The sequence below is a fragment of the Bipolaris victoriae genome (assembly GCF_000527765.1).
Source record: "Bipolaris victoriae FI3 unplaced genomic scaffold scaffold_7, whole genome shotgun sequence".
Taxonomy (NCBI): domain Eukaryota; kingdom Fungi; phylum Ascomycota; class Dothideomycetes; order Pleosporales; family Pleosporaceae; genus Bipolaris; species Bipolaris victoriae.
In genome coordinates, this window is record NW_014575385.1 from 223,434 (window position 1) to 242,218 (window position 18,785).

At 50.1% G+C, this 18,785-nt stretch overlaps 10 protein-coding genes across 10 annotated transcripts; 7 read left to right on the plus strand and 3 right to left on the minus strand.

Moving 5' to 3' along the window:
• Positions 1 to 342: 342 nt before the first annotated feature.
• COCVIDRAFT_87532 (hypothetical protein) lies at positions 343 to 1,066 on the plus strand (the record flags this gene model as incomplete). The annotated part of the gene is made up of 3 exons (XM_014705676.1): positions 343 to 396; positions 584 to 748; positions 944 to 1,066. The coding sequence occupies 3 exons, from the start codon at positions 343 to 345 to the stop codon at positions 1,064 to 1,066; spliced, it is 342 nt and encodes a 113-aa protein (XP_014561162.1).
• Positions 1,067 to 1,700: 634 nt separating this feature from the next.
• COCVIDRAFT_12234 (hypothetical protein) lies at positions 1,701 to 3,831 on the plus strand (the record flags this gene model as incomplete). The annotated part of the gene is made up of 2 exons (XM_014705579.1): positions 1,701 to 1,709; positions 2,080 to 3,831. 2 exons carry the CDS (start codon positions 1,701 to 1,703, stop codon positions 3,829 to 3,831), a joined length of 1,761 nt encoding a protein of 586 aa, XP_014561065.1.
• Positions 3,832 to 4,493: 662 nt separating this feature from the next.
• Positions 4,494 to 5,919, plus strand: COCVIDRAFT_87425 (hypothetical protein; the record flags this gene model as incomplete). The annotated part of the gene is made up of 4 exons (XM_014705677.1): positions 4,494 to 4,557; positions 4,609 to 5,020; positions 5,074 to 5,199; positions 5,247 to 5,919. 4 exons carry the CDS (start codon positions 4,494 to 4,496, stop codon positions 5,917 to 5,919), a joined length of 1,275 nt encoding a protein of 424 aa, XP_014561163.1.
• A 573-nt stretch (positions 5,920 to 6,492) lies between these two features.
• On the plus strand, positions 6,493 to 7,902 carry COCVIDRAFT_33862 (hypothetical protein; the record flags this gene model as incomplete). The annotated part of the gene is made up of 2 exons (XM_014705678.1): positions 6,493 to 6,894; positions 6,958 to 7,902. 2 exons carry the CDS (start codon positions 6,493 to 6,495, stop codon positions 7,900 to 7,902), a joined length of 1,347 nt encoding a protein of 448 aa, XP_014561164.1.
• Positions 7,903 to 8,804: 902 nt separating this feature from the next.
• COCVIDRAFT_33863 (hypothetical protein) lies at positions 8,805 to 10,062 on the plus strand (the record flags this gene model as incomplete). The annotated part of the gene is made up of 2 exons (XM_014705679.1): positions 8,805 to 9,984; positions 10,037 to 10,062. 2 exons carry the CDS (start codon positions 8,805 to 8,807, stop codon positions 10,060 to 10,062), a joined length of 1,206 nt encoding a protein of 401 aa, XP_014561165.1.
• A 454-nt stretch (positions 10,063 to 10,516) lies between these two features.
• Positions 10,517 to 12,163, minus strand: COCVIDRAFT_22809 (hypothetical protein; the record flags this gene model as incomplete). The annotated part of the gene is made up of 2 exons (XM_014705601.1): positions 10,517 to 11,322; positions 11,374 to 12,163. 2 exons carry the CDS (start codon positions 12,161 to 12,163, stop codon positions 10,517 to 10,519), a joined length of 1,596 nt encoding a protein of 531 aa, XP_014561087.1.
• Positions 12,164 to 14,124: 1,961 nt separating this feature from the next.
• On the plus strand, positions 14,125 to 15,168 carry COCVIDRAFT_87156 (hypothetical protein; the record flags this gene model as incomplete). Its single annotated transcript, XM_014705680.1, has 2 exons — positions 14,125 to 14,581; positions 14,705 to 15,168. 2 exons carry the CDS (start codon positions 14,125 to 14,127, stop codon positions 15,166 to 15,168), a joined length of 921 nt encoding a protein of 306 aa, XP_014561166.1.
• A 30-nt stretch (positions 15,169 to 15,198) lies between these two features.
• Positions 15,199 to 16,461, minus strand: COCVIDRAFT_87537 (hypothetical protein; the record flags this gene model as incomplete). Its single annotated transcript, XM_014705681.1, has 2 exons — positions 15,199 to 16,133; positions 16,176 to 16,461. The coding sequence occupies 2 exons, from the start codon at positions 16,459 to 16,461 to the stop codon at positions 15,199 to 15,201; spliced, it is 1,221 nt and encodes a 406-aa protein (XP_014561167.1).
• A 1,195-nt stretch (positions 16,462 to 17,656) lies between these two features.
• On the minus strand, positions 17,657 to 17,815 carry COCVIDRAFT_87365 (hypothetical protein; the record flags this gene model as incomplete). Its single annotated transcript, XM_014705682.1, has 1 exon — positions 17,657 to 17,815. A coding segment is annotated over one exon (159 nt), but the record flags the coding sequence as incomplete, so codon positions are not given.
• Positions 17,816 to 17,921: 106 nt separating this feature from the next.
• COCVIDRAFT_12241 (hypothetical protein) lies at positions 17,922 to 18,521 on the plus strand (the record flags this gene model as incomplete). The annotated part of the gene is made up of 2 exons (XM_014705580.1): positions 17,922 to 18,184; positions 18,248 to 18,521. The coding sequence occupies 2 exons, from the start codon at positions 17,922 to 17,924 to the stop codon at positions 18,519 to 18,521; spliced, it is 537 nt and encodes a 178-aa protein (XP_014561066.1).
• Positions 18,522 to 18,785: the final 264 nt, after the last annotated feature.

An 18,785-nucleotide genomic window follows, 5' to 3' on the forward strand; every position in this document is an offset into this window, starting at 1 on the left:
CAGATGGACCCGCCCTGATTGGGTTTGAAGAGAGATTAAAATGGACTTTTGTGTAAAACAAGACTGGGTCGGTGGCCTGGTCACCGATATTGTAGCTGCGAGTCTCTAATGAATACGTATGATCTCAAATACAATCACCGAAAATATTGATTTTCTTACATGTAATTGCGTAGAGAAATCGGTCGAGTACAAGCGCGAGCGGGCTGTGGCGGAGCTGCGATTCGGCTCGGACTTGCGAAGCTTTCCTCCGACCTGCGTCAAAACCTATGACCTAACCAGCGACTTTTATCGTAGGCGCAACACTTCACACCTGTGTACTGCCCTCCACACACACAAGAAACCATGTCATTAGCGCAAGCAACCAAAGGCGATGTTGCCTACCAAGTGCGCTCTCTGGTACGTATTCGCGCCACTGTAATTCTTCAAAACATCCCCGCGTTACCGGAGCCACTGTGTGGTATTGCTGCCTTGCTTTTGTTCCTTTGACAGTGATCCTTGGGACGTCGATACGATTCATCGCTCGAGTGCGACAAATGGCTGCCTTGCGGTATGAAGATTACCTGCTGACTTGCTACGTGAATAGTATCGGTCGTTGTTACGCCAGAGCAACCAATTCGCTGCCTATAACTTCCGCGAATACGCCAAACGGAGAGCACGCGATGCCTTTCGGGATAACAAAGATGTGAAAGATGAGCGGGTCATACAAGAAATGGTACAAAAGGGCTTGAGTGAGCTACAAATGTTGAAGGTGAGTACACAATATGGAAGTTCAGCAATATGTGGGGTATGGGCAGACATGACAGTATTCCTAAGTAAAAGAGACGGCACACAAAACAATACGCAAGGCGACAAGTGGCACTGGAAGTGATAGGCTTCAGCGCGTAGACGATGATCGTAACAGAGGGCAATACAGAGTGGAACCTACGCTGACACAAATCAATAGAGGCAAACAGTCATAAGCCAATTCTACCAAATTGATCGCCTAGTCGTTGAGGGTGGCAAGGAGGGCAAGCAAAAGGGAGATCGCAGCGATATCGTCAGAGTAAAAGACCAAGGGTGGGATTAAACATAGTAGGGAAAAAACGGGATGTTGACGATGAAAAGAGATGATATTGTAACAACATTGCCCACATTGCACCGAAGGAAAGGCGATTGTGTGGCACAATGTTTGATTGAAAACGATCTGCAAAGACGAATGTATGTACTGTATTATATGGGGTTTGCCATTCGAGTCCCCAAATGGAGTGATGGAATGACACCAAACCAACCTGTAAATTTTAGCACCAATATTCTCAGCATGACGGATCACGTTTGCAAGCTCTTTTCCGCTCTGAACATTGGCCTTACTTGCCCACCTATCGCAGCTGCATACAGTTGCTGTGTTGCTTCAGGAGGAGGTTCGACGTAGGTTTGCCGAGACTACCTTTTGGAGAAATACATATTGAGTCACAAGGCTCATTTCTGTATATCTCATTGTATAAGCTACATTTCTTATAACAACAGGAACTGATGTATGATACACTTCACTCCCCAACAGCCAATGGTTGCAAGCCAACCAGGTTTGGTATAGTGGCGCACGGTTGCACCTTCCAGGTCGCAAACCGACGCGCCTCCCCTTCACGCATCGCGACTTCCCGCCGCATTGCGCCAACATCAATCCAACCTTCACCGCCTGTTTCTCGAGGCAGTCGCATATCATTATGGCTCCGGTACGTCATTTCCTTGCGTTGTTGATAGAGATGCGCCTGCCCTCTGTTTTCGCGAGCCCGCATCCTTGCCACATTTGAACGCGTGCGCAAGGCGCTCTTCTTGCGGCGCGCATCGCATACACCATCATCATGCCTTCATTTCTAAACAAACACCATTTATTACGAGGCTTGGGCCGAAAAAGGAAGTCCGCGCTTCAACCTAGGCATTTGTCAACGGATGATGACGAATGGACTCCAAATGCAGGGTCGTCTACTGTACTGGCAAATGATTGACGCACCCACTCATAATACCAGACACGCTCCTTTCCACTATGCAATGCAACACATATGATGATTTCACCGGGTCCCAATGCTAACATCACGTGACTAGTTCCGGAACAGAGACCGCTCCAACAGGTCGGGGCGTGGGCAGATAGAGCATAATGTGCTGGAAGGACTGCCCATTACCCAATATCGAGAAGCTGAAATTACTATTGAACCACATTCTGCCGAGAACAAGCCCTTGGACAAAGATGCTTGGCCTGAATTACCAATGCCTCGGGATTCCCATATGCTCCCGGAACATTCTCAACAGCTCCTTCGAGCTGCTCGGTCTGGAAAGCTTTACAAACCCCCAGCGCCACCAGAAGAAGACAATGAGATGAAAGATGAGGAAGAAGAGACCAAAGAGATTCATACTGGATTCACTGTCAAGAAATACGTCAAGGTAGCACGCCATTTAGAAGGTCCAGAGCCAGAATATCTTGCCAAGAGAAGGAAGGGTCTCCCATCGCCATATGTTAGCACCCAAGTCGCACAGCCTGTGCTACGTGAGACAAAGGTGAAGAAGCTCGATGCAGAAGGCAATGTAGCTGTCTACAAGGTCCTTGTTCCAGAAGGGCAGTCAGTGGAGGGTGAAGTGCAACCTACAGACGCTGCTATCGAAGTCGCGCCAGCTACTGCTGCACCAGGAACGATCGTCGAGGGTATTGGTGTAGTGAATGCCGAAGGAATTGTTGTAGCCAACGACGTTGTGCAACAAACACCTCCCAGGAGACGGCCACCCCCTCCCAAGAAAGTCAAGCGTGGCGGTCCGGGTAGAGGCAAGAAGAAGGTTGTTTTTGCCGAAGGTGCGGCAGAGCAAGGGACCCCAGCATCGACTGCTGGTGGTGATTCACTCGAAGTACCCGGTGTAAAACGAGAAGAGGGATCTGTAGCACCTTCAGATGGTGGAGACACGCCAATGGCTGATGCCGGAGGCCAAGACGAGGAGGGCTCTGGCGAAGAAGGCTCTGAAGATGAGGATCATGACATGGAACATACCTCAACGCCCGCAACTCCCCTGCGATCATCGGCCGCACCACCCAGTACATCTGCGATGGATATCTCAGATACCCCGGAAGCAGCTCCAAGTGAACCTGTCGTGGAATCTTCTATAATCGTTCCAACAGAGCCTTCGGCAGAGACTTCTGTAATACCTCTTATCGAGGCTGATGCGGGGACTCCCATGGAGGTAACGCCCTCGTTACCGACTGCCATTGAGCCATCACAAAGTGCCGGAGAGACCGAGACAGCAACTGTGAAAACTTCGACACCCGAGATCATCCAACAGGTTCCAGGACGTGACAAGTCTAGCTCGCCAGACATGCCGTTATCTGCCATATCTCATAGCCGTCAAAACTCGCTCAATCATGTGTCAACTCCCGTGACCACCACCGAGATTGCTGTTCCCGAAGATACTCCGAATGAAGCCCCAGCTCCTCCAATAGAAGCGGATGCCGCACCGGCGCCGACGGTCACGGCTGAACCTGAACCTGCCCATGAGCCTGTACCCGCGCTTGCCCCTGAGTCTATACCAGAGCCTGTATCGGAGTCTGCACCAGAAGCTGTACCGGAGCCAGTACAAGAACCCGCAGCGAAGATTGAGAACTTACCAGAGCCGCAGCCGAAGTCGGAACCAGAGCCAGAACCAGAACCAGAACCAGAACCAAAACCAGAACCAGAACCTGCGCCCGAGTCAATACAATCCCTACCTGATGCTCCTTCTCCACAGCCTTCCGAACCAGATCTCATGGGAAGTCTTGAAGAACAGCTTAAAAAAGACAACGACGATATGAACAAGTCACAAAGCGGTGAGACCTGAAATTCTTGTCTCTAGCATTGCTCGCGTTCGGCTCAGCACACATCAATGAGCTTGGCTGTGAATTGAAGACATCGGATTTTGACGGTGTCATGAGTTGCCGCATTAGGTACATAATAAGGATACTCTCAGCGGCAGGTTTCGCATATACCTGAGTCTTTCTAGATGGACTAATCAGGCGACTGGAGATTGTACCTTTTGCTTAATCTTTTCCCACCACATGGCGTTTTGTACGTTGGATATGGAGAGTTTTTTTAGGTATTATTGGTCTGGTTCAATTGAAGTTTTGTGCACTGTTGTATTAGTACGAACGAATGATAAAGAAATTCATCATGCTATTTGATGTACCTTGATCCATTGTTGTATATCACTGCGGTTGTTGTCACCACTATTGAGCCTTTGGAGTTATCTACTTCTGTTAGAGATGTGCATATCTGATAAGAAGGCTGTCTCCTGTCACCTTATTACGTCATTTCCAGCGTTACCCGACGGGAACCCCTCACATCACGCTCGTTAATTCCGCCATCTTACCATTTACTAACGCAATAAAGGCAGGTCCATTACCGAACCATCTACCGTTTCGTATAATATATATCTGTCCACGAACGTGCAGAACACATAGGTACGAATTTTCCTACGAATAATCCGTATTCATACTAACAACCATGCCTTCAATAACTGAGACTGTAAAAGCACATCAACCAGATCTAGGTCCATACGAAGAACTCTGTAAGTGCCATTCCTTCCGCCCAATAGAGGTAATCACTAATATCGTATTAGACAAATGGTTTCACACTCATCCAGAGCTTTCATTTCAAGAAAAGAACACTGCAGAAGCCATTGTTAAGCACCTCGAGACTTTCAAAGTGTTCACAATCCATTCTTCCATCGGCGGTCATGGAATCGCTGCCAGTTTCTCAAATGGTCCAGGGAAAACTATCCTTTTGCGTGCTGACACCGATGCCCTGCCCGTTGAAGAGCAGACGGGACTGCAGTACGCTAGCACAGCGCGCATGAAAGATCTTGATGGTATTGAGAAGCCTGTCATGCATGCCTGTGGGCATGACATGCACATTACTTCGTTGCTCGCAGCTGCAGAGTGCTTGGTCAGATGCAAGGATGAGTGGAGTGGTGAGTTGATATTAGTGTTCCAGCCCGCCGAAGAGAGAGCAGGTGGGGCCCAGAATATGGTGTAAGTGCAGAGGGACCCCAACAGAACTTCACAAGAATACTGATGAAGTCCAGTGATGACGGTCTATACAAAAAGGTCAAAGAACCTGACGTCGTAGTCGGAGCACACGTCATGCCTGAAAGAGCTGGAGTAATTGGCACGAAACGCGGTCTCATCGCCAGCTCAGCAGACAGATTCCAGTGCGTGAATAATTCTTATTGCCTTTTCCAAGCTGACAATGCCATAGACTCCGCATCCCAGGTCGTCAAGCCCACGCCTCAACCCCCCATCGCAGTATCGACCCCATCGTACAAGCAGCTTCCACGATCATGCGTCTCCAGTCCATTGTGTCGCGCGAGGTTGACCCCCTAGACTTCGCCGTTGTAACCGTCTCGGCTTTCCATGCCGGCGACGCCGAAAACATCATTCCCTCCGAGGCCAACCTGAAAATCGACGTGCGTGCAGGTCTGCCCCAAACTCGCGAGCGCGTTCTAGCAAGCGTAAAACGCATAATAGCTGCTGAAGCAGCTGCTTCCAACAATCCCTCTGAGCCCACACTAACGCCGACAACACAATTCCCCCTATTGTTCAACGATGACGGTGTCACCGATGCGCTAGAGCAGTCTTTTTCCGAGCACTTCAAGGCTGGTAAAATGAGTTATCAGAACGACATTGCGAGGCTCCAGGGAAGTGAAGACTTTGGTATTCTGGCTACGGCAATTGGAAAACCGAGCTGCTTTTTCCTGTATGGAGGAATAGATCCCAATGTATGGGACAAGGCGGAGGCTGAGGACAGGATGAGTGAGGATATCCCTGGAAACCATAGTCCGTTTTTTGCGCCGGTTGTTCAGCCTACTCTTACTGTTGCTATGGAGGGGTATGTTGTTGCGGCGTTGACCTTTTTGAAAAAGGGGCAGTAGTTGAGCAGCTTTGAGAACATCAATGATTTCATGAGTGGTGACGGTTATTTATTCATTGGATAATCCTTTAGTAAATCATGTGAAAGAGTATGTGGTTGTCAAAGATCTCGAATGAGCCACCGCAAATGAAAGCATTTCGGTTGGTCACGAAGTTATCGATGGTATAGAGACGGCTAAATTACGTTATTAAGGTCATGAGATTCTTAGTAAAGAGAAAGCCACTGTGGATATGGTCATCATGCCAGAGCTAGGTGGCTGTATCGAAGGCAGGGAAGGGACCTTGCTATAACCTAATAAGGATCGAAACAGTAGACTACTACCCCACCCTTTCCCCACTCATGTGCTCCCCATATGTTTCCCAGGTGCAAGTATATCCACATCTGACAACCAGGTTGCAGCGCCATTGCCTGGGCAGACACTCCCCTCTTTATATAATATTATCAAATTGCTTCGTACTAATGACGTATAAACGACGATGGTGGGTAAACCTATCAAATCACTTAAAGTCGGCGTCCTAGGAACACCATCATCTTGCCAAGAAGTCTGCCACTCACAATCGCATTACTCACAACCATGTCTCACCAGGAAGATAATAAAAATGCTCCCGAAGAGCACCAGATGCACCGCACCGGCTCATGGTTACCATCCGATCACCGCGTGCACAAGAAATGGCTGGGAGGCATCATAGAAAAGGTGGAAAACAACCCAAAAGATCTCCACCCCGTCATTCAGGAATTCAAGGATTTGATTGAGAAAAACACGCGCATCTACATTCTCGTCAACTCCATGTTCGAAGAAATACCCACCAAGAAGCCGTACAAGAGAGATCCGGGCGGCCACAAGCAAGTTCGTGATTATCACCATATGTTGGAGCTTTTCAATCACATTCTTACTACTGCGCCTGAGTGGAGTGATCATGAGTATTCGGTCGGTGTGGTTGGGACACCATTCAATGCTATTCTGGACTGGCCTATGGCAAGTACAACCGACACATCTAGATATCTGAGCCGAACTAACATATCTGTTTCCTACCTTTAGGGCACACCATCCGGCTTCGCCTTCTTCCTCGACCCAGAAGTCAACAAGATGATTAAAAAAGTCTTAAATGCATGGGCTGAATTCCTCGCCTCCCCCGACTCAGCATACGTGCTAGATAACAACAAGATCGGCTGGTTCAGCGAGCATGGCACACACGATCTCGAGCTGACCGCGAACGTGGGCCACTCCTCCCACAAATTCGACGAGCTCTTTCAATGCGATCCGAAAAAGAAGTACCACGGTTACGAATCGTGGGACCACTTTTTCACACGCCTCTTTCACTCCGACAAGCGCCCCGTCGCCAGCCCTGATGACAACACCGTCATCGCAAACGCCTGCGAGTCAAAACCATACAAAGTGAGTCGCAACGTCGCACAACGCGACCGTTTCTGGATCAAAGGCCAACCATACTCGCTCATCGACATGCTTGCCATGGACCCCCTACACGAGCAATTCATCGGCGGAACAATATACCAAGCTTTCCTTTCCGCGCTGAGTTACCACCGTTGGCACGCGCCCATTAGCGGTACGATCAAGAAAGCGTATCTAGTCGAAGGCACCTACTTTTCTGAACCACTGTTCGAGGGTCTCGGTGATCCTTCCAACAAGGGAGGTATCAGTGAAGAAGGTGAGAAAACGGGTCAGGGGTATCTTACTGCGACGGCTACGCGAGCGATTATTTTTATCGAGGCTGATAATTCCGGTCTGGGCCTTGTGTGCTTTATGGGAATTGGTATGACGGAAGTGTCTACGTGCGAGATCACGGTCAAGGAAGGCGAGCGTGTTGAGAAGGGGGATCAGATTGGCATGTTTCATTATGGGGGGAGTACGCATTGCTTGATTTTCAGGAAGGGAGTGGAGTTGGAGGGATTTCCTGATACCCAGGATGTGGAGCACAATGTTCCTGTTAGGTCGAAACTTGCTGTTGTTAAGAATACTGGTTGAGTGGGTGGGAAATAGAAGGTATTGTAGTAATACAGAGCTTTATATTACTGGTGTCATGAGACTTTACTGATTGAATTATAGAGCTACAAATCTTTTCCATGTGCATCTTTATATCGGAGGTCACATACGGCTTCCATAACAATATGAGTGTGGTACTAGACACTGAAGCCTTAACAACTGCGGGATGCACATGGCTTGTAACTTGAAACTTGAACACTCATTCGGAAAATCTATCAACAGGGGATTTGCAACCCACCACTTTGGCTTGGAATAATTGCTGACAATTCTGCGCCATACACACGGTATCGTCGCAGTCCATGGGGGCAGGCCAGGTGGCGCAGCATGCGTGAGTATAGAGTGGGGCGTAAAATCACTGTAGGACAAACAGTGAGGATGAATTCGTCCCTCCACCCTCCGCAACAAAGTAAGTATGGAAAGCTAACCCTATTTAGTCTTTTTTGAGGAGATGCACATTGCTAAATGAAGCGCTCTTGCATGCTGCAGTCATTTGATTACACGTAAACACAGTGGTGCCTACAGCACTTAGTTGATAATGAAGACCAAACTCCGCTCACCGTTCACGTCGTTCTCATCTGAGTCGGCTTTCTCACCTCACACCTATTGTTCACACCACAATAGAGACAATGACAACACCATACCAGTGCTCGGTCGACTCACTTTGGGAAATCCAGAAATTTATCCTCACCCTCACTCCCAGCCTCCTGTATCATGAAAATTTTACGGCCACAGTATTTTCGAGGAGACAGATCCCTCAACACTAGAAATAATCTCAATTCCATCAACTCGTCTGCTATTTCTCTCGGTACAACCTTGAACTTGGCTACTTAGTTGATTTGAATCTCTATCTTGCAAACTTCAAACTTCAGCAAAAATCTCCAACAATGTCCGACATCAACCCTTTCCCACCATTCCCACCAGCAGTCACACTCGAAGCCGTACAAGCAGCAACGACATCCTACCCAGCCGCCCAGTTCATACCGCACATCCTCAAACTAAGCAGCTACCTCATCAAAATCACCAACACGAGCACTCTCTTCGGAAAACCCTCTAACGAGCCCTACACCCCAAGTCTCAGTACTCTCTACCTCCGCCTGCAAAACGGCCAACTCCCTCCCAGTCGCCTCCCAGCAAACTTCCAGACTCCGCAACAAACTCAATCTCAAATCCACCTTCGCTCAGATAAACCAGCTTACGAACGCCCCTTGGCCGAGTTCGAAGACCTGTACTACGCCATTCTCTCTTTAATGCAAGAACTGCACCACCTCCTCACCATACGCCTCCAAAGCGGCTTCAACACACCCTCTGACCTCGCTTGCCCGGGTGGTCCCACTTTATCTTCCTTACATGAGAGTCTAACAGCGTACTGGTCCTTCTTCAACGACGCGGCGTGTGCCAAGGCGCTCGACGATGCAGTTCGGGAAGCTCGCATTAGGGCTATCCGGGAGGAGATTGTGAGACAAGTTGAAGCGGACGAATTAGATATAGAAGATGCGAGATGCCAGTTAGCAGGGTTGTACGGAGAAGATGTGTATGCTGGAGTTGAAGGAATGTGGTTTGTGAGAGATTGGGCACCGGCGGTGGTAGCGGTGTATTTGGAGGAGAGATATCGTTCTTTGCTGGATGCCGAGAAGGAAGAGAATGAGCGTATGATGGCGATGGTTAAGACCGGGAAGGAAGGGTCAGAAGGACCAGCTGCAAGGGAGTGTTTGGAGGCGAAGACTGAGATGGACGTCGACACGAATCAGTTCCCACAACAAAACCGCGTCGAGCGGGCATCTCACGATACAGACTTGCGCACTGAACAGCAGATACCACAGGACCAACCCTCCGCTCACCACACCCCCGTCTACCATCCCCAAATCCACCACGCCGATACATACTACCAAGAGCACTCCGCAGCCATCCACACGCAGCACGATCCCACATACCCCACCGACCTCGACATCATGCTCGAGTGGCAAGTCCGAAATCAGCGCGTCGCAGAATACACAAACTACCTGCGTTCCCGCGCGAGTCAGGATGCGCAGCAGGCTATTCAGGGGACGAGAAATACTACGGCAAGTGAGAGTTATGTTTGGAATGGGGGGTTGGGATCGGACTTGAATTCGGATAGTCAGAGATGAATTTGAAATTTTGTGATTTATGATTTGAGAGGGTAAGAAATGAATGAGTGGGTGAGGAGGGAGACAAAAGTGCATTTTGCCGTTGATAGGATGGAGGGAATGGGAAGGTCTTGAGATGTTAGGAGTAGGTGGTTGGGAGGTAGTCGGCTACATGCTGGAGTAATGGATTTCCTTTTCTTATAGACGTGATTGTATGAGAGTCTTTTCGTATGATATGAATATCAAGTGACGACACTCCCCTTTTGAAAGTGATAGATAGCGTGTTCTTTTACCGCACTTCTTGTTTTTGATTTTTTTGGTGATTGGCAATGATATATCGAATCGGATATTGGAATGAAATGATTGAATAAAGTCTTTTGAACGATTGAAAGAAATCTAGTCGTGCATTACAACAAATCTCCTCTCAAACAAAACTCGAACGTAAGAAACAAAGCCACAAGAGGTATTAGACTACATCATTACAACCAACTTTACGACGACACAGGAGCAGTAGACTGACTCCTCACCTCAAGTTTCTTCGGCTTCTTCTTAGGCTTCGGCTCCTTACTCGGCTTCTCCTTCTCCTCTTCCTTCCCTACATCCCCTTTCCCTTCCTCCTTCTTCCCCTCCACCCCAGATCCCGCTTTATCCTCCCCTGCCCCAACCTCCTCCACCATAAAATTACTCGCCATGCACCTCCCTCCATTCTGCTTGCCCACATCCATCGGACAAGCACTAAACACCACCACAACATCCCGCTCAGCCCGGAATCTAACATAACACCTCTTCTTGCCATGCGGCTCCTCAACACTAAGTGTGACACCCTTTGCGCCCGCGCCATCATCATGAATATCACCCTCAGCATGCAGCGGCGCATTCATAAAGAGGTGAAGCGGCGTCGGCGCAATGTTAACCGTGATATCCGCGCCAACCGCTTTTGCGCCTTTGAGGCCAGACGTCTCGTTTATTTCTTTGAGGGCGAGAACGAGGTTCTCAGCGCAGCTGCCGTGTTCGGCGGGCTTGTCGATGCCGAGCGCGGCGTACTGGTTGGCGTCGCAGGCGGCGGTGAGGGTGTCGTGGGCGCCAGGGGAGGTGTCTTCGATGAGGGTTAGGATGGGGTTGCGGAGGTTGGTCAGGAGCTCGTCATTGACTTCTGGGACGAGTTTGTGCGAGGCGGTGCGCGTGTGGGGGAGGGAGAGGTATTCCATGGGGGGTTGGGAGGAGTTGGAGGGGTGCATCGAGGCGTAGGCTGAATAGGCGGCGTACACGGAGGATGCGTAACCGGAGCCGGTGGCAGCTATAGAGAGTTAGTGTGTTTTCGTGGTATTGTTTGGTCCTGATAACATACCAGCCATTGTTCCTGCGCCCACAGGTGTCTTGGAAAAGTCGTACAGTTGTTCCGCATAGCTCTTGTTTGGGTCTCGGTAGTGACTTGACTTAAATGCGCTTATGACAGACTTGGAGTCTGGGACTTCGACATTGGGCACGTAGCTTGAGAAACTCTTGCCTGTGGGTAGATATGAAGACCATTTCTTAGTATTCTCCTCGTTCTGTTTCTTCAATTGCTCGGCACTGGGCTTTTGTTCCACCTCTTGCTTGTTCGCTGCACCTTTGTTGCGGTAGGGAATCGAGGGGAGGTAAGACGCCCAAGTGCGTTTAGCAGGTTGCTTGGATGGTGACTCGGTTGATTCCGTCATCTTCTCATTCTCGGGGGTATCTGTCGCTTTTTCGGAAGGAGTTTGAGATTCTTGACTTGTTTCGTTGGCAGTATCCTCACTCGAACGTGTCTCCTTTTCGCCGTCCTTCGACTGTGTTTCCTTCTCGCCGTCTTTGTCCTCTTTATTCTCCTTACTTTCACCCCCTTCACTCTCCTTCTTGACCTCCTTATCTTCCTTTGCCGTCTCTACCTCCTGCTTTTCGCCCTCTTCAACCACCTTCTTTACCTCCTCTGCCTCTTTCTTAATTTCCTCCTCATTCAACTCCTCTCCCTCTCCTTCCTCAGGCGGCGGACCCAGAGTAAAAGCCCACATACTGACTACCTGCTTCCCATACGTATTAATAACCTTGATCGTCCTGCCTCGGGGCACAAAAGTCGCAGCCCCATGGCGCGCAGGTATAGTCTGAAGTTCACCCGACATATCTTCGGCAGTCGTAAAATCGTGTCCGTTTGCACTTTCTCTTTTCTTTTTTCGCTGCTTTTCCACCGCCGATAACACAGAAACAAGCGCGATTCCAGCGAGCGCGCGACGAGAAGGGACTTTGGGCGCCGTCTTGAACAATTTGTATGAGCTGGCCAGCGAGCCAGCAGGAAAACAGGATGCAGATAGAGGTGGCAACGGCCGTTAGTGTATCTTGCTTTGCCTTGTGTAGGTTTCAAACGGCATATAGTAGACGGACTAGAGCCTCTACCATTTCATTGGAACGGTGACGTATGTGGTCGCACATCATCATGACTGCAGCCCACGATTTGCTGGCGGGTGGCTTGACGAACATGGAACCCCTTGCAGTATATCCTGTGCACTTTTCTTGTCAGAATGCAGATGACGCAGTAGACGAACCCTGTTTTTTCGGCCAGGATACAGACCACTGAAGCCTGCTCAGAAATGCTCAGAGAAGGTGTCTATGTAAGCACGCGCTAGGACGAGTTAGGACAGATCGAGCCTAGACACCAGATCAATGAGATCAACGCTAGCTGGACCATCTCCCTAGCCAGATGTACGGTAGAAAGAATTATATGCTCGACGTTAGACCTATATTTTGTAGTGAGTATCTGTCGTAGGTTCTTGGTTGAGATCCAGATTCAATGTATTTTGAGCAACAGCACTCTCAGCACAACTCTTCACGGCCTAATCGATACTTTACAACTCTTTCGTCCACTTCTATATTTAATCCTCAAACATCAAGTGTGATATTCTGAAAAACTCCCACGCCAGATTGGAGTAAACCAAACAAGCGCGGAAAGAATCTTGTTCGAACATAACATGGATGTATCGTAGACTTCTCGATATGTAGACTTTTCGATAGGTAGACTTTATAGCACCGAGTGAGTGTATTGCGTATTGAACCGCGGTGGCTGCTAGAGTAGAAGATCACAGTGCATGCATGCGATAGCTGCAACTTGAGAGTGGGGAGCAGCACTTTGGTAGGGGGATGGAACGGGTATATGATAACCCAGTTGATTTCTTCTGTCCCCGATAAGTCTCATCACTCTATAGCTCAAGTCCTTGTTCTTTGCAAACTTTTGAATCGCATTCAAGAAATACAACCGGTACAGGCAGGATGTTAGCTGGATTTCTTGCCAGATATCGGCCTAAACTGCATAGGTGACCACACAACTGTTTGCCGAGCCGAATGGTAAAGTTGGATTACGTGTTATTCTATTGCCGCGATTGCTATCCTGACCTCCATTGTGAATTTCAGAGATACAAGTTTAACAGTATTTTCTGGAAACGGCCAAGCAAGACGTGTGCTGACTATGACAGAGCATGGATCTTCTGTCCTCTTGTTGTCCCTAATTATCTCAGTGCTATATTGTCTAGCCTGAGTGCAGACCAGACGGTCTTAGCAGAGTGTTTTCCTGTTACTCTTGGGTTCCACAGACATCTGCTCATATACCAACTAATTCTATAACTAATATACATGACTTTGAGATTTCTAGTTACACGACCAGGCTATGTCACGTGGTTGGTGTTAGACAGGGAAACAGTTGCATTTGCCGATAGTATCTCTCGAACAAATCGCAATTATCGTATGACTCTCCGTTCTCCTGTATCAAGTGGCATGCTTGGATGCGGCGCATTGCAGATAACCATGCATTCAGCGAACATGACTGGACGCCACAGAAAGGAAGATCATGCCGTGTTACACCACGCGCGCGCTGTTCACATCAGGCTGTGCTGTGCAACCCCGCCTTGAGTGCTTATATCTTGAGCATGTAAGTAACGAGGTTCCTCGCACCTACAAACGGCGTCAACTACTTCAACAATTGTGATGGCAGCGAAGATGAGCGAAAATTTCACGTTGTGTTCGTTTGAGGAGTACGTATCTTAACGCAACAACCTAATGCGACTTATCTTCCTGACATCAGATTCCTGGCAGCATGATACAATCCGAGGTCTTCATATTCAACATCGGCAAAGACAGCCGCAGAAGAAGTTTCTCAGTGCATTCCAAAGTCGTCGCTGCAACATCTTCGTATTTTCGGGCGCTTGTCAATAACGGCATGGTGGAGTCGTGCACGAAGACAGTCGAGTATCCTGACGTTGAACCTGAAGACTTTGCCCGCTTTATTGAGTATGCATATCGCAATGACTATTGTGTCCCTACATGGGTGCATGAAAAAACGGACGAGAAAGACAAGGCGTTGCCTGTTCGAAAACCCACAGTAATCGAAGAACCGAACCAGAGGGCAGCATCCCTTTTTGGCCAGTCTCCTCCACACAGCTGGTTTGGCCTGCATTCAACACCACTCTCTGGCCAGCCTGCTCGACAAGCCGGATTCGGCCAGCCTTCTCCAACGCCCCTCTTTGGCCAGTCTGCTTCACAGGCCGGGTTTGGTCAGCCTTCTTCAACATCCCTCTTTGGCCAGCCTGCCCCACAAGCCGGGTTTGGCCAACCGTCTTCAAAAACCCTATTTGATCAATCTTTACCAGAAAAAAAGAAAAAGCCCATATTTGAAGGCGGGGATTCTGTACGCGCTCATTTTGACACACGCAGTTACCTCGCCGCAGAGGATCCCAGGACAGTCATGCTCGTGACCTTCGAGCCCAAGCACAACACCGCACCCAATCAGGATTTCACACCAGTGTTCCTAGGACACGCACGGCTATACACATTTGCTTGTATGCGTGGAGTCGATCCGCTCAGACGCTTGACACTACACAAGCTCCACCGAACACTACTCGGCTTCCAGCTCTACTCGCGACGCGTATGGGACATTGTTGAGCTTGCAAGATATGCATACAATCAGGGTGAAGACAGAAAAGTCGACGGCACAAAGGACGAATTGAGACAGCTAGTGCTCGAGTACATTGTACGCGAAGTGACGGTTTTCGGAAAGCATCCAGCCTTTCTACTTCTACTGGAGGAAGGCGGAGAGTTTGTCGTCGACTTTTGGAGTCTGGTGTCCAAGGAGAAGATTTGAGACGTGAAGAAGCCAGCAACGGGCCAAACTTCACCCCAACAACCTCAGGTCGTCACGACCGCGACAGGGCACGAGAAGTAACTGCCCAAAAGACCCCAGCTCATCGACAGACTTGTCATGTGACCAATCCACCGACATGTCGACATAAGAAATCAACTCTTGCTCATGACTCTGCATGCTCTCACCCTGACACAGCGCTTTATCTTCTTCTTGACTCCATCTCCCCAGATCCCTTGTCAGCGGCATACCAGCCAAAACATGGACTTGACTCGCAAGCCCGCCACATGTGAAAACACTCCATGAGCATCGCGTAAACACAGCCATGAACAAGGTGCGTCGTAGCGACTCAGTGAACACCCAGCGTGAGCGCTCATCCGCAAAGAACGGAGTGTCATAACAAGAGCGATGAAAAAGACTGGTAGCCCATCGTTCAAGCAGCACATTATGCTTGACAGCCTGTTCCTGCGCCCCCAAAATCGGGTCAAAAAGACGGACAATCTGATAAATGATGAGCGCCTGCACCGCCGCTAGATGCTGCATCAACGACCAAGTTGGCGCCTCTTTCACCAAGGCAGCGATCTTGGCATTGATACTATTAACTAGGATATTACCAGTGTAGCTCGCGTTCTGGGCCATGTAGAGGGCAGATATCGCAACGCAATCCTGATATGCCATGGGCTGATCGTGATCGGCAAACAGATTGCGATGCAAGAAATGCGTTGTACCCGAACACGCCATGCTTGTAACCAACGAGCACAGCCCTTCGATGACGAAGGTACTCTGCCGCTCGTTGAGCAGCACAGGTACGACTACGGTTGGTAGCAAGGTCCTGCGTAGCGGCGGGCGCGGCGTCAGCGAATTGTCATGTCCCATCCACACCTCTGGACTCGCCGACGACGACGACGAGCCCTCGTCGGATTCGCTCGACTCGCCATCGCGCCTCAATACTATCCACGGATCGCGAGCTGCATGGCCAAGTTCTTGAGTGTGGTTGACACGGGGGCTACCAAAGTCGCAGTCCGGCTCCACGCTTGTGGCCGCGTTAGCTGCAGCGGTCGCGGATGCGATATTTGCAGGCTGGCTGAAGTCGAGTGGTGGTGGCGCGTCAGTGTGTCTGATAACAATCTCAGTGTCGCGGACCGAAACAGGCGTTTTACGTGGATTGGGATATGCGCAGTCGAGGCCCTTGACAAAACAGCGTTTGCAAAAGGGGTAGCCCAGGTCGCAGCGCCGCTTGGCCTTTACGCAAGCCGTGCAACTCTTTTTACGTGTTGAGGAGATGTAGCCTAGCATTTAGGTTTAGAGTGGAGTGTGCACGTTCGGTGCGGGTGCGGAGATTGTGCTTTTGCGCGGGAGCGATGGGTGGTCGATGTGCAAAGGAAATATCATGGGAAGGGCAAAAGCAAAACAGCATGTTGATCGTCCGTGGTATTTTGTTGATAAGTGGTGGTGGTGAGGGCGCAAGGCATCCAGCCTTAGTCAGCGGGAGGGAGAGTTGGTGAGTGCATGCTGGAGGATGGGATGACTGCTGAATAATGGTGTAACGTGACTTGTCTCTCCCCGTACCGACATACTACTTGTGGTGTAGAGGAGGAGGGAAAGAGCCCGTGGATGGTTCCTTCCCTGAGCACGTGGGCGGGCAGGGCTCTAGATAAATTCCTTGACAAATGGCCGCAGTGTGCCGTCGCAAGCCCCTCGCCAGTTAGCCAGCGCGTCGGAGTATCTTAACTGTGCTTGGCTCTGACCTTGTGTATTAGGCCCGACGAAGCCGTCTCCATGTAGTCAAACAATTAGTCGCAGACACTCGCGACGGCGCCAAGCGTGAGCGGCAGACCGAGGGCGCAAGAACCCACCTGCTGAATTTAGCCTCTGGGCCCGTAAATCCGCTCGATGCGGTCTAGACCGAGCGTCAGTAGCCTTCTCGGCCAAGCTCGCGCTCAAGGACGCCTTAATTTACCGTCCAACCAACCGCACTCTCTCCCCTCACGCACACACCACACCACCATCATGTCCGACTTGAGATGCAAACATGGGACAGACAGAGCGGGGAAACGGGCGTGCCGGGAGCCACAGTCGGGGTGCGGCATTCAAATAAGCGCAAACAGTGGCTACGCGAGCACCGGAGCGCCGCCAGAGCTGGCGCGACGCCTCGTCTTGGTCTCGTCCCATTGGTCTTGTGATTGGATGCTGATGTCATTCACGCCTGGCCCGTGCCCGACTTTCACATGAAAGAAGGGAGTGTTGCAGCTTTTGCATTGGCACGCACGCAACACGGACAACGGCCCCACGCACGCATATGCAAAGTCCCACGGTGCGCTTCACTTGCCCTAGAAGCTTGCGTAACCAGGGAACAAGTCGTCAAGTTCCGCTCAAACTCCAACCCACTTGCCCCATCGACCAAGTAAAAGGAGCAGGCCAAAAACCACCGTCGTCATCCCTCGCTATTGTTCCTATCTCCCGGCACGGAAAAAATAATTCCACCTTGTCCTTACTTTGTCTCGGCCTGAGCGACCGACGGCACTTGCCTTGTCCGACTGCTGTGCTGTGCTGTGGTGGGATCCAACTGATATTCATTGCCGCTACCCGCTCTCCTCAGCTGGGCTATCCCATCATCTTCCACCCACCCCCTCACCCGCTCACCTGATATCCTCGACTCCGCTCTCCAAACACCACATCCCACTTCACACTACCACACATTACAACCCATACTGCTCGCGTCTTCACCCACACCACTCGACCCATCTCTTTCAGCAATGGACGGCATAGAAGCCATGGGTGCACGACGTGCCATGTCGCTCATGTTCACCGTCCCCGAACGCTTCATCAGCTTTGCCCACATGGACCAAAAGACCTTTTTCGAACTATCAGACTGGATCCTCGCCAATGTCGCGTCGCAAATCACACCCGAAATCAGCGTCGAGGAGTCGCTCTTTGTCTTCCTAGACATTGTCGCGCAGGGAAACAGCTTCAGCGAAGTGGCGTATGGATGGGATCATGACGTCGAGCTGACCCAAGGGTACGTTACACCCCTTGCTTTGATCTACCATCGTCGACCCTTACTGACTCTCTGCCTATGTAGTATCTTCCTGAACGTCCTCAATGCCCTGACCGTGCTGCGCGAACGCCGAGAAATTGCCGATTCGTGCCCGCCCTTCACCCAGACCCGTAAGCGATGGGAAGTCGCCCGACGCTGGAACCAGAAGCGATCACGACCAAACCCCAGTGGTGTCGTCAGGATAGGCTACGATGAAATGTGCCGAGACGGCCTCGAGGTCGATCAGGAATGCTTAAAAGAGGCACTGGTTGCACTCAACAACTTCATCCACGAAAACGCGGACTACGACGAATCATGAACACCACCCTTCTTTTGTTATTCTTCTCTTGTTGTACTTTTCTTATCTGATTTCTTTTGTTTCCTGCATTTTGTCCGGTGTTGGTTTGACTTTCGGGTAACGACTTGGGCAGCGCATAGCGTCGGATGGAAGGGTTCAATCCGGTGTTCAGATGGGCTGCGTTTTTCTTTCCTTTGTTGTTCTCCATTCATATGTACACATATGTACACCCTTCTCTTTCGTAGGTCACGGAACCACGATCGCTGTCAGCCTCGGTGCTGCCGT